At 30.5% G+C, this 14,141-nt stretch overlaps 2 protein-coding genes across 4 annotated transcripts in view; one reads left to right on the top strand and one right to left on the bottom strand.

The window, feature by feature from the left end:
* LOC111035518 (cadherin-related tumor suppressor) overlaps window positions 1-5,404 on the top strand; it is a 35,372-nt gene extending 29,968 nt beyond the window's left edge. Inside the window, 1 exon segment of the mRNA XM_022317163.1 lies at window positions 4,265-5,404. Within this exon segment, the coding sequence (XP_022172855.1) occupies window positions 4,265-5,374 (1,110 nt within the window). The 3' untranslated portion in view covers window positions 5,375-5,404.
* A 3,778-nt stretch (window positions 5,405-9,182) lies between these two features.
* Window positions 9,183-13,866, bottom strand: LOC111035529 (lipoma-preferred partner homolog). 3 transcript variants are annotated; one of them, XM_022317179.1, is made up of 9 exons: window positions 13,690-13,866; window positions 13,329-13,607; window positions 13,150-13,265; window positions 12,870-13,083; window positions 12,592-12,761; window positions 11,659-11,837; window positions 11,069-11,189; window positions 10,611-10,987; window positions 9,183-9,995 (listed from the first exon to the last, which is right to left on the bottom strand). In XM_022317179.1, exons 2-8 carry the CDS (start codon window positions 13,582-13,584, stop codon window positions 10,856-10,858), a joined length of 1,188 nt encoding a protein of 395 aa, XP_022172871.1. In that variant the 5' UTR covers window positions 13,585-13,607; window positions 13,690-13,866; the 3' UTR covers window positions 9,183-9,995; window positions 10,611-10,855. The 3 variants fall into 3 exon arrangements, with proteins under 3 accessions (XP_022172871.1, XP_022172870.1, XP_022172872.1); XM_022317178.1 differs by having other exon boundaries at window positions 13,719-13,866; XM_022317180.1 differs by having other exon boundaries at window positions 13,150-13,262; window positions 13,719-13,866.
* Between the last annotated feature and the right edge of the window lie 275 nt (window positions 13,867-14,141).

Below are 14,141 nucleotides of genomic sequence, written 5' to 3'. Positions count from 1 at the left end.
AAAATCGTTATAGTGAACGTTTTAAGAAGAAAACTTTATATTATTATGTATATAGGTACACCATTTTAAATTATTAAACAACTTATAGAGCGTAGTGAGATATATAAATGCAAATGTATAGAAATTATATTATAAGGAAATTAGTTATTATTATTACTATAACGTATGGTATAAACAAAATTAAAAAATACTGCCAATAGCAATGATTAGTGCATAATTTATGCATTACCATTTTTGTAGTACAAAATATATCTTGGTGCTAAATCATGGTATCAGAATCGTACAACATTATTCGAGTAATTTAATTTTAAATCGTAGCTCAGCGATAAAATACACAATAAAAATAATATAATTTGGTACCTTCCAATGCGCACACTGCCATAAAACTGCATAGATTTATTCCAACGATTGCATTCAATATACCTATAATATTTCGTTTAATCTGTTTTATTACAAGACCGCTATAAAAATTAGTATGTTTTTTATATTGACAGTTTTTTTGAATGAATTAATAACACAAATGACATAATATATACTACCTACATAATAACTTTTTAAATAAATGTTTATTTATAATTTATAAAACAACATAGGTAAATATTTTTTTTAATAGGCCTGCTAGTAAAAAGGCTTTTAAAATACCGATGAGGTTTATATTTTGTGAATAGATGTATAGTACCCATAGAAGTAGTCGATAGGTATACTAGTTAGATGGTATGTACCTTTTTCACGCCTACAATTTTCTTATTAATTATTATTTGTCGATAAATCATCTGTTTGGCGGAGTGCGGTGAAAGTTAATCGGCGTGCGTACCCGTGTGACAAATACACTTGCGAGTTGCGGAACAACCATATTATATTATTAATCATTATTTTCCAAATCACAAACATCCTTTGATGTTTGTCAAACTAGGATTCGATAGGTATAAGTACATACCGACAAAGTTTGTATCAGCTGCGCCTTGAACCCAATGATCGGACACACGCATTATAGTTGTCATCGGTTTACAATCAAATCGACATAAATGTACGATAAATTATAATACTTTTTATTTATTTTATCATACACAAAAAGTAGTCATACAAAGTGGTCTTCAAGTGATTATTTAAGCGATATTTTCTCAAGATTTTCCAAATTTACCCATATAATATATCATGAAATTGCAATAAATCTAATTTATAAACAATAATGATCGCAGAATGCAGATATGCACGAAATTGTCTACTCCTATATAATGTGAATAATATAGTGACTTTGTGCATCCTACCTTGACGCGCCGTCTGGCACGTAATCCTGGGTAAACGGACGGCACGTGTCGTCGGACTGGATGAAGTAATCAAGATTCGTTTCGCTACTGCGCTATCTAATAAGCACTCTTGAACGGCGACGTGATAACAGTTGGTTATAGGTCGACATGATATTGAAGTAACACGCAAACCCAAAATTAAAAAAAAAACAAAACCTCGAAAACGATCGCACAGATCAAAAACCGGACGTTGAGAAAATGATCTGTTTCGTGTATGTATAGGAAATGCTATGATATAAGCATTTGATGTAGTACCTTTGTTTGTAATAGGCAGAAAAACTTAATGAAAAATCTTGTTTTAAATTTTAAAATCTTAGATATAATGAGACAATTTTTTATGAATTCCCTACGCAAAATAATATTCAAATTTTCGTGACATGAATTTCATCAAGATTCTAACTTTGAACTTTGAACGCTTGTAAAAAAATATTGTGACTACTTATGTGTTTTCGATATTTTGAACTTCTGAATATTGATACAGATGTACCTATTATTTTTATTTGAATTATTAAATTTATTGAATGTTTTAAATTAGGAATTTTATCCGTTATGACCTATACAAATGTTCACTATAAATCACAATAAGTCGGTCTGCATACTACTCGGATTTATCATTTGTAATTTAAATTATTGGTTTCAAAAATAATAAAAGTCGTAGGTAAAATAGATTTGTATTCAGTAAACCGGTTATGCAACCTGTGTACCTACAACCGGCTATATTGTTACAAATTAAAATTTATTCTATTTTATTGACTTTCGACAGTTCTAGACTTTATTATATAATAATACCTTTGTTTTTAAACTGCAGGCTGTGTGGTGTTACCTACTTATTATATATTATGTTTATGTATATATATATATATTACGTCATATTATAATGGAGCCACAAGAATGTAAGATTAGGATCTAGGTAAGAGGATTTTGAATGTATACTAAATAATTAAACAATGATAAAAATCACAGAAGACATATTATTGTCATTATTTGTTTTTACTTTTTGGAACGTGATTTGATAATTATTTTTTATTTGGATAATATTAGTTGATACCTTTATATGTACAATGTACATATATTGCTATAAAAAGGATGTTAGTATTATATATAATATACTATTAATGCTATTGAAATCTACCAAAGCCGATGTGTGCTTTACTAGTTAACTACACTAAATTGTAGAGAAACGAATCATACAGACATATTATATTATATTACTCACAGCAGGCAATATAAGTGTATAACATCGTTTAATAATAATATAATATATATTTTATATTTGCCTAATATTATAATGTATTCGGATTACAAACATAATAAAAATAACTTATGCTCGGGAATCGTTTTACACGCCAGCATTACGCGTTTGGCCGCACTCATTATCATATTATTATATAGTTGAATGTGAAACGAAGTGAGTGGCGAGATAATTAATTGGAATCTGTTGCGGCAGCGTGGTGTTTTTTAGCCCGTGTAAATGCATACATATTATGTATATTTATACGCGCAGACTGCACTTATAATAATACGTCCAGGAAAATATAGTCGGGTCATTATTTTACTAATGGACTGGGACATTAAAAATCAGCGAAAAAATAATATATATATAACCAACCAACTAAACCAATATGGCAATATTATCTGTGTATAAGTTGCAGTAGTGCAATGGCGTTAATATACGATAGTAGAACGCACATTATTAAAATATTGAAAGCAATTATTGATGTATATACATACACGTATTATGTAAGGATAACGAGTCCTGTAGTAGAATACTTGAATAAGGTGTACCCTATACTCACTATATTCAGGTGTATAAAATTAATCTGTAATATTATTCTGGGTATCATTCTATTAGCACATGATATACGATATACCCCTCCCGACCGTGATTGGAGGGGGGACGGCAAATTTTTTTTGATGGGTATTTATCTTTGGCAAAATTTGTTTAGTGAATATTTCCTCACTTAAATTTTAGGAAGTAAAATTTAAAATTTAATTAAATAATGTATTTATCAGAGGTAAAATGTCAGTAGAAAAAATTGGCCCAGAGGTGAAATTTCAATACCATTAATAGCTTATGCATCAATTTTTCAATCGTATGTAATACGATACAGTATAATATTATATTTTAAATGCAAACGCAATCTTTTTATACCAATCGGACTGCTGCTAAAAACGCGTTATTCACTTAATTCGTTTTAACAATGGTCAGACTATACTGAATTGTTTTATACATGAAATACCCAGCGAAATATTAAATAGCCACTTTTAAAAGGTCCTAAGTCCCTACATATGCCACAGAACTCTCCACCAAAGTTACATTTATATTTTCATACATTTTAATTTTTGGTGAATTAGATTATATTAGTATCTTATACTGCGTTAGAACCTGAAGAATAATTTAGAGTTATTTTTATCTTTTGGTCTTATATAGTCAAATAAGCTCATCTTCACCAGATCGAATATATAGTAAACACGCATATTATGTCATATTTTTATAAACCAACTATAGTAATACTATGCTATAGTATGACTATTTGTTATGTTTAATATTATACATATTAAGTAATTAGTATTTTATGACGATTTTTTTATTAATAAATATAATAATTTTAACAGTATAGGAACATTTTACTCTTAGGTAAATGTACTATATTTATACCTATACTTAATATTTTCCTGGATTAGGGGCTGAAATATATATCACATGAGTACAATTCTCAGGTTACAGGTGACCCGGTTACAGTGGACATAAAATGGATGCTTTTTAATTGTTGCTAGTTTTTAGTGTCCATATTTTAATTGATCTCAATTATGATTTATTACTTAGGTGTGAGTACATCTTACATAAAAACTTTCCTATTACACGTTTTTCGTGCATATTTTTATAGTTTCTGTAGAATGTTATGATGCGAACCAAGACGGTAGATATTAACCCGATCAATTGTTTTTGTGTGCAGGACATAAGCGGTAAACCTCTTCAGACAGCACTGTTGGCGACATCGTCGTCGGGCGTGGTGAGCAAAGACTGTCCTATGCATAGCAACAGCGAACGAAGCTTGAACAGTCCGGTAATGAGCGGTCACAGCCTGTCGGGCAGTGGTATGTCCGGCGGCGGCGGTGGAGGCGGCGGCGTGGTCGGGAGCAATAACAGTGGCGGGGGCGGCAGCGGCGTGGGCAGTGGCGGTCGGTCGCAGTCGCAGCTACAGCAACAGCAGCAGCACGGTCGACCACCCAGCCTTGGGAGCACCGTGGACGTGGTGTCCGGGACAGGTGGCAGCGGTGGACGGCCGGCCAACATAATGGTGGACGACCACGCACACCTTCGCCGTCACCAGCAGCAGCATCACCGGCAGAACGACGACGATGACGACGACGACACCGGTACGTCAACGTCGTCGGACGAGAGCGGCAACGACTCGTTCACGTGCTCAGAAATTGAGTACGATAACAACAGCGTGTCGGGCGAGAAGCTCAGCGACGTAATATTCAACAAGATCGGCAGCAGCGGTGGCAAGAGCGCGTCAGGGTCGTCGGACCGGGACTCTCAGCGTCGCCGCCGGTTGCCGCTCCCGTCACAGCTGCCGCCTTCGTCGTCGTCGTCGTCCGACGCCGCCGTCATGGCTGCCCAACACCAGCAACAGCAACAGCACCAGCAACAGGAACAAATGCAGGCGGCCGCGGGGTATGACACGTTCGACTCTTCGTTCAGGGGCTCCTTGAGCACGCTGGTGGCGTCCGACGACGACGGCCCAATGTACCGCAACGTCCGGACGCCCAACAACAACCCGTCCGAGTCGTCGAGCATACCAGTGGGGCTCGGCTGGGATTACCTGCTCAACTGGGCCCCGTCCAACAACGGCATGAGGCCGATCATGCAGCCGCCGTCGCCGTCTTCGCCGTACACCGATCACGATCACCGCATGCACCACCACCATCACCATGTTGGCGGCGGTGTCGGTGGCGGCATGGGCAGCGGTCAGTCGGCCGCCGACTCCGTGGCGACGAGAACGGGCGAAGGTACATCGTCGTCGCGACAGTCGCCAAAGTCTCCCGAAGAGTACGTCTGACCACAACGACGACAACGACCGCCGCGACCGTATTGACAAATGATTAATAAGTCGCGCCGGGCCGACGCAAACGGTGCTAGTCCAAAATATTATTCCCCGTCCCCCGAGCAGTCACCATTATTATTAATTATTATTATTTTTATGTATTTAAATTCCTGTCTCTTTCGAATCCCTTTTTTTTATATATATATATATATTTTTATAGTTTTAAGTAATTTTACTGCGTGTACATGTGTAATTATTATTATTACGATAATAGAAAAAAAGTATTATAATATAATCGCGTTCTGTAAAAAACATTTTAACGATATGTACAAATTTCATATACATAAGATACCTATTATAAATAAATATATACATATGATATTATAGTCGTAGACGTATATGTGTATACAAAGATACGTGTTTCGCGATTGTACATAATATTTGTGCCATATAGTTTTGTAAGTAATTATGTATTATGTATATATATAAAAACAATATGTGTACCAATGAATAAAAAATTGACTGATTTTCTTATTTTTCCAATTTCGTGTTCGCTTCATTTTTTCCAATGCGGAAACGCTCGTTCACTAAATATATTCTTTTCTCCACTGCGCACAAAACGTTGTTGATCGTTTTTGCTTAAACTCACCCACACAAACGGATAATAACGCGTGTCCAAGTGTCTTGGAAAGTCGGAACCCTGACTGTCAGGGCCATATTTGGACACTAGCTGTATGTCCCAAAGCGATATATTTTTGATACACCATGTGACAAAAAAGTAAATTCTTAAAATGTAAGGTATAAATAAGTGTAATAACATTATAACTATAACTATTGTTATAGACAATGTTTGTTCACAGAAAATTGATCCAATTATTTATGTTACTCTCACTAATGTAGTATTGGTGAATTACATAGTATATAAATACATGTATATGTATACATAATATATATATTTAAAATATGTAATACCCATGTGGGTTTTTGTCAAATTTATTACGAATCATATAATCATAAAAATAGGGTAAGTGGATGTCGCTCTGCTGTAGGTACATTGGGTGTTTAAGAGGTCGCTGCAATGGATGGTATTAAATTTGAATTCAATGATATCAAATCATAGTTTACGAAAAACCATTCTGAGCGGAGACGGTATAGTCAGTTTAGGATATTTTATATTGTTATTACTTACCGCGGTTACAACGAAATGATAAACGTTATTCTTTGTGTTAATATGCAATCTTATCCAAATTTGAACTTAAAATGTCTGTAAAAATAACTGCATTCATATATTTTTTAGAATATTTTTTTTATTTACGGAAAAACTGCTTAAGTGAAACCTTGTTTTAAATTTTCAATTCTTAACTATAAAAATTGAAATTATTTTATACATTTTTAACTAAAAAGTAATTTTCAATTTTCAATTTGATAAATATTGCCAACATTTGAACTTTAAATGCTTATCAAACAAAATCGTGCTATGTGTTTTTAATATTTTTCAACTGCTGTTGTAACAATATATCAAAAGTAATTGTATTCAATTTTCATGCTTTTTGACCCAACCAATAAAATTGTATTGACATTTATAGAAAAAATCCTTGAAAATATCAATCAACAGCTGAAAACGAGTCAAAATATTTTGAAAATGTTATCACGCATATAAATTGATGAAATAAACATTTGGTGTTAATTTAAAGTGTCTACAGTTATTCGTTTTCGAATTACAACAAAATAAGAAAATCGCTACAAGAAAAATCGAGTGAATAACCAATGTTAAAAAAATTTAAACTTCAAACGCTCATAAAAATTTAATTTGACTTTCCGATAGAAATTGTATTAAAGGTAGAAAAACTTGTAAGGAATCTTGTAATAAATGAATTTTTAAATCTTAACTATAAAAATAAAAGTTTTAACTAATTATAATTCGCTGATTTTCGTGATTTTTAAGAATTTTGTCAAAATTCTATGTTAAAAGCTCATAAAAAATGTCTTGTGAATTTACACTCAACTTTTTTTTAAATTTCCATTAACAACAACTTAAGAGGAATTAGTAGTATTACATTTACAAGTTTTTGACGTGGCGAAAATTTTTTTATCGATTTTAGTTTAAAAAAAACAAATAATAATCGAAAATTTCATATGCCTATAAATAGTTCAACACAATTCAAAATATTTTGAATTGTGATGAAAATGAAATTTAATTTTTGGTCATTTTTGTTAGAATTACACTAAAAACCAAAATCGATTTTTTCGAAAAATAGTTTTGTGTGAAAATTCCCGGTTTTCCTTAATTTTTTGTTTGTTTTTCCTGTTGCTTTTGAAAACTATTGGGAATTAAAAATTGTTTTCCTCCCGAATGCACCAACTAGATTCACTTTCCTACCAGAAAAGTTGTGGTTGAAGAAAATCGAAGCATTTTTACTGTAATAAACTGTGATGACAGACTCAAAAAAATATATAAAATATAAATAAATATAAAAACACTCATCGTTGTAAAATAAAATAAATATATAATACAAGTTTAACTTAGAATGAGTTTTTAAAATGATGTCCTAACGAAATGTAATTTAGATATCAATTATACATCATTGAAATCCAATCACAAAGGAATTTTTCCGGAGAGGATTGTGATCCCTAACTACGTGTTAGCGCCACTGATCCTGTTCAGTCATTACATGGCATTTTATGATAGCTTTCAGTTAATAACTTGCCCTGTAGGTACTCATAGAGTTCATTGTCTTGTTAATAGTATACTACACTTCGATTTAAGCGGTTAGTGTTCAAATTATGATCATTCAACACTATGATAGTACCTTCCTAATAGGTATGTGACAATGCAATATTGTTTATTATTTATATTGTGTATACATATTTACTATTAAGGTACTTATATCACATAATACTGTAAAAAAGTGTGGACATTTTTTTTTTTAATGAATCGATGGTTCCATTTAAGTCACCTATCGGCTATCGGTATAGTGGTACCATAATACTTATACTACTTTTGAAGTACCTATCAATGGGCCACACATTCAAACAGAAAGAACTTGAACATTAATCAAAGACGTGAATATTGAATTGTTGTGTACAATTATTCTGTATAGAAAATAATAAATAAATATTCGATTTCATTAAAAATTTAAAATAAATATTCTGATAAATGCATGACTTACATTAAAAATTGCTGCAAATGCACATTGTACACTCTTTAGTATAGCCTGAACCCTGTAACACTGATGAATGATGATTAAACATCTCATTCAAATTAGTTTTATATAATATATTACCTTCTTAAGTTATAAGGGCATATAAAAACACGGAACTATGTTACTTCACCGCGGACACTCTTTTATTTAAACTTATGCAGATGAGTACATTAAAATCCATGGCGAGGTCAGAATTTTCCGGTCAGAATTAGTTTCGAAGTTAGTTGGACATAAGTATTTTAAAAGTTTAAAATACCCACGAATATTTTTAAATAACAAAAACACAGGTAAATAAAATCGCTATTTTCTCATAGTTATAAATTGCTCAAAAAGAGTCCAAAATATTTAGAAAATGTTATATCATGTATGGCAAATGATCATATAAACATTTGGTGAAAATTTAAAGTATTTATTTTAAGTATCGGTTATACGTTTTAGCGTTTCAACAACAAAAATAAAATCGATTTTGTTAAAAATTGGTTTTGCATAAAAATTCTCATTATTTCCTTCTTTTAATTTTGGCCCCCAAAATTAGTAATAAGTAATTAATAACGTAGGTTGTGAATAACGAGCTTAACAAATGCATAATATTTATGAAATATATAAAATACACAATGCTCTGCAGGTTAATTAATGTTTATTTTTTAATAGCTATTATATCACTTTCTAGGCTACATATATTTTAGTATACATTAGAACATAATAGATATAAATAATGTGGTATAATGTGAGAATAATATTATCAATAATAGCAGTTAAATATATCACTTCAAACGCATTAGTTAATAATCTAATATAAATAGATAATGTATTAAGATATAAAATTGACTAAATCAACAAGAATGTTAAATATATTTTTTTGTACACCAATATAAAATATTTTATATTATTGATGTGATTTTTTACCTTTAAAAAAAAAGTTTTTATTTTAAAATTAATATAACTATGTGTAATGAATACATAATAATTTAAAAATTTGAGAATTGTATTACAAAATTACTATCAGTAATAGACTAGCAAAGAATGTGGTCAACAATTAGAACAATCTTAAAATATAAAAGTATTACTATAACAGTAGTATGGAATGACAATTATTACAATATATAATGGCTCATATTGATAGAGTAAAAAAAAAAATAAAAAAATAGAAAAGTTAGAAAAAGAAGGAATTATCAGATAATTGTAATAGTTCTAAAATATTTTAATAATACTAACATGCTAGTTGCAAATGTGAAAACCATCAACTAATTTATCAACAATTTTTAAGCAGCTACTTTAAATATAAAAATCACATAATTAAAACATGATTATGATGGATAAATAAGATGGTTTTGGTGTTTTAATAACTATTATTTAACTCCTAAATAGAGTTCTCAATTACAAACTTTGGTAGCCAATTTCATGTATTTGATTGCTGAATCCAATTTAGGAATCTGTAAAAAGAAAAAAATACAATAAACAAATAATACTAGTAATTGTTTTATAATATATATTTATATGTAATAACCAGGGCTCGCAAGTTCACACCCTAAAAATGCATGCACTTATTCATTATGAACCAGCCGAAAAACCAACTTTTGAAAATGCTTTGAACAGTACAGAAATATGCATTTAAATGCACTAAAAATCTAAAGTTATGTGGATTTAGAAAAAAAAGAAATCATAAGTAATTTTTGATGTAGCAAGAAATATTTTAAGAAATGTATTTTATACAACTAAAAAAATGCATGCTTATGCTTAATATAATATCAATAGAAATACCTCAAAAAATTATAAATAATATGCCCAATAAAATGGAAAAACACATGCTTATGCAAAATAGTCAAAAATATGCAAAATAAAACTTCACACACTGGTAACCTTGGTAACTTGAAATGGATGAAATTCTATATCATCTAGAATTAAATAGAACTTAGCAAGATTGATATGCAAATGCATGAACTTACAAGCTCTGAACTAATAACTTAATTTATTCTATTAAATATTAAAAGTAACTAATATTTTATTTAATAACTATTGGTTAATGTTTATTTTAAAAAAATACTAACTTATGAAGTCCTGACGTATTTTCTATTCCAAATAAGAGTGTTCTACCGCAGTGCATACAATAGGGCCACGAAACAATGTCCCCCCCCCTTCCCCCCGACAAAGTATAATTGTTTTGTGATTGGGTACTGTTGACACTATTGTGCACACAGTACCAGAAATGGCCTAGTGGGTATGCATGCGTGAATTTGACTGGTTTTTGTTTGCCACCTGGTATGCTCTTATTTGGAATGGAGTATAGCGTTACTTAAAGCTCGGTGATCATGGTTGATGTTAAAGCTTGAACTCTTTTAGCATTACAACTTTTGCACAACACATGGTCATCTAATGGATAACATCCTCTACCTTCAGCTTCTGATCCTAATAAAGTATCACAATCCTAGAAAAATAAATTTACAAATTTATGTAAAATAAGATGAAATTGAATAAAAAATTATTAAAGATAATTTTTTTAACTGACTTCACATCTATAACATTGTACATGGAAGCTTCGGTCCAATGCAACAAATCTGACTGTTTCATCTTGACCAACCTCTGGCATAATAGGAAATTGGCATACACTGCATTTTGGAGCAAATTTCCTATTCAAAAAATTGTGTTAATATTTATTGAGTTTATAATATGCACTCATTTAAAAGTAACGGTAATAAATATTTAACATCTTAACATTTATTATTCAACTATTTTATTTTTATACAGAAATTGATGAAAATAGAAAAAATATTCATACTCTCAAATGTTTTAATCAATTTTCTGCATTTTTAATCTTTGTTAAGAAAATAAATTGATTATATTTTATGTGACCATTTTATACGAGCAAATCCATGTTTTTTGATCTTAATAATATTAAAAGAAAATGATATTGTTTTTTCAAATCATAATCAATAATCCTTATATAATGCAAAACTTCTACTTATTTACTACTACTGTTCTTTTATTGTCCAAACAATATGAACAACCCACCTATCTGCCTACTTGATAAATATTCAGATATCTTTATAAATTTGATTATTATATATATATGTGTGCAGAGTATACAAGATGCCTTACTTGTGAAAGTCATCAATACAATAAATTTGATTGGCTGCATCAATAGTGAAGGGTATACCATCTAATAATGTAGAGCATACAATACATCGGAAACAGTGTGGATGATATGGGCGTCCAGTGGCTCTCAGGATTCTATCCAAAATTGGTATTTGACAAACAGAACATTTTTCCAGTGTATCCTGAGTACAATACAAATTAAATCTAAAAATATTTGTTTTAATTGCTATCAAATACAATTATTATATTTAAATATCATGCATACATAAATATACTTGGCGCACGTTAAGTCGCGACTGGTCATGATCTTAACGTTCGCCGAGTATATAAACATACATACATACATTAATAACAGAAAATAAAAAATATTAATTTATAACAAAACTAAAGAATGGAAAATTTAAAACATTAAAGAAAATAAATAATCATTATAAAAATGCAGAAAATATTGTAAACTGTTTATTGATGAATAAAGGCATAGGCGACTTGTGTGTAAAATGTAATTGTTATAATATCACCAAGATATTGCGAACGCTGCATGGCTTATTTGACTTATAAAAATAGTCAGAAATTATCATCTATCAGATTTTATTTAGTTGAAAAATATTCCCCATCTCTGATTTATTTTTATACAAGAATTAATTTCTATGTTTCTAATGCATGTTTATTTATAATTTATACTAGGGGACAATCAATGAAATGTTAGTACACAGTTATGTATCATATTTAACAAGTAGAAAATGATTCTTACACCAATTTGTTGAAAATAATTAACTATTAGAAATTATTTACAAGTTTTGTTATCACTCAATGTTAAATTAATATAAAATATTACAGGATTACATGATATAGCATTATATTCAAAACTGTAATAACTAATAACTAATAAATAGTAACAATGTTAACTGTTCATGTTATAATTAAGTTAATACTTACCAAATAACCCTCTTCACAATATGGTTTGTTATCAATGTGATAAAATGGTTTTCCTTCCAATTGATCGCCACAATGGGTACAGGTAAAACATTTTATATGATAAATATTACCCATTGCCGTGCATCCAAGACCTTCTTCCATTACTTTTTCATTGCATTTAGTACAATTCCCTAAATATATATAATAAAATGGTTATTTTTATTAATAATTTAAATTATTAACTCTTAATTAATGTAAACAATAATATTATAAAATATACAACTATAAAAGATACTTACAATCTAAACAACTTGCATTACTGTCCAAACTTTTTTTACCATCATTGACAGACATTGAATTTACAAGGAGATCAGTTAAAGAATCAACTTCGGTTTCATGTTCACGAGTGGTAATAGACTGTGAAAGACTGCTCATTGAATATGTAGATGATAACTCACTAGGTGGACGGACAGCATTAATAGGCTCATAGATTGATTCATACATTTTTGATGCCTATAAGAAATAACAATTAAAATACAAATGATTAATGCAGTGATACCTATCTTATTGCCTACTCACCTGAGAAGAAGAATTATCAAAATCTTTTGCATCATCTTCGTAACTAACTGCTTTTTGAAGTTCAGAGTAACTAGAACTTACTGGAGATGGAGGGCAGTGTATGTTATCTTTACCTACTTTAAATAAATATAATAACATTAAATTAAATTAAAATAATGTACAAATAAATAATAACAAACCTAATGGTTTTAGATTGTCATATAATGGATATTGAGTATTTTTATAAGTTGGTTTGCCTGTTTCAGCAATGTTAGAATATATGTTGTTGGATTTTTCATGGTAGTTCACATTGCTATAAATGCCCTGGGAAGGTTGTGGCATTTTATTTGTTACTGTATTGTAGTAAGTGGGTTCATTCTGGGGAGTCAACTCTTCACTCTTGTACTTCACTCCAGAAACATTGGCATATAGTGGACTAGACGGTTTTTTGTACATATTTCTGAGAACTAGATTTATAACTGTATAAACAATAGTAAAAATATTATTAGTCACTTGTGTGGAATTCGATGACAATAGAACGAATGTTGAGTTAATAATGACATTTTTTTGTTGATGATCGCTGTTCTCACCTGGGAAATGTCTTGATTGCGGTCTAGTACTTACAACTATTAAATTTTAAATACCTTGACAGGTCGAGAGTCGACCGATTGCGAACAGTTATTTTTTAATGTAGTTTGGAAATGGGAATAATTTTAATAATGTGAGATTAGATTACAATATAATATTATAATTAATAATAATAATAATAATATTTGATAACAGAATGATATCATCAAGAAATATATATATAATATCCACATTGGATATCATGATAAGCAAGATGTCATAATAATCATTATTCATGCAGAATTCCATGCCTCATGGAGGAAAAAGTGTTGTCAATAGAAAATTGGTGGGCTGGTGTGACATTTGTTTATAGTTTCAATTGAAATCTGTACTTGTGTAAATGCACATTATTAGTTAGTTGGGCAGAAGACTTGTAGCATTTGCAT

The sequence above is a fragment of the Myzus persicae genome, unplaced genomic scaffold (assembly GCF_001856785.1).
Source record: "Myzus persicae strain clone G006 unplaced genomic scaffold, MPER_G0061.0, whole genome shotgun sequence".
Classification (NCBI taxonomy): domain Eukaryota; kingdom Metazoa; phylum Arthropoda; class Insecta; order Hemiptera; family Aphididae; genus Myzus; species Myzus persicae.
Note: the sequence above shows the minus strand (reverse complement) of the source record. Positions and strands in the feature narration are given on the sequence as shown.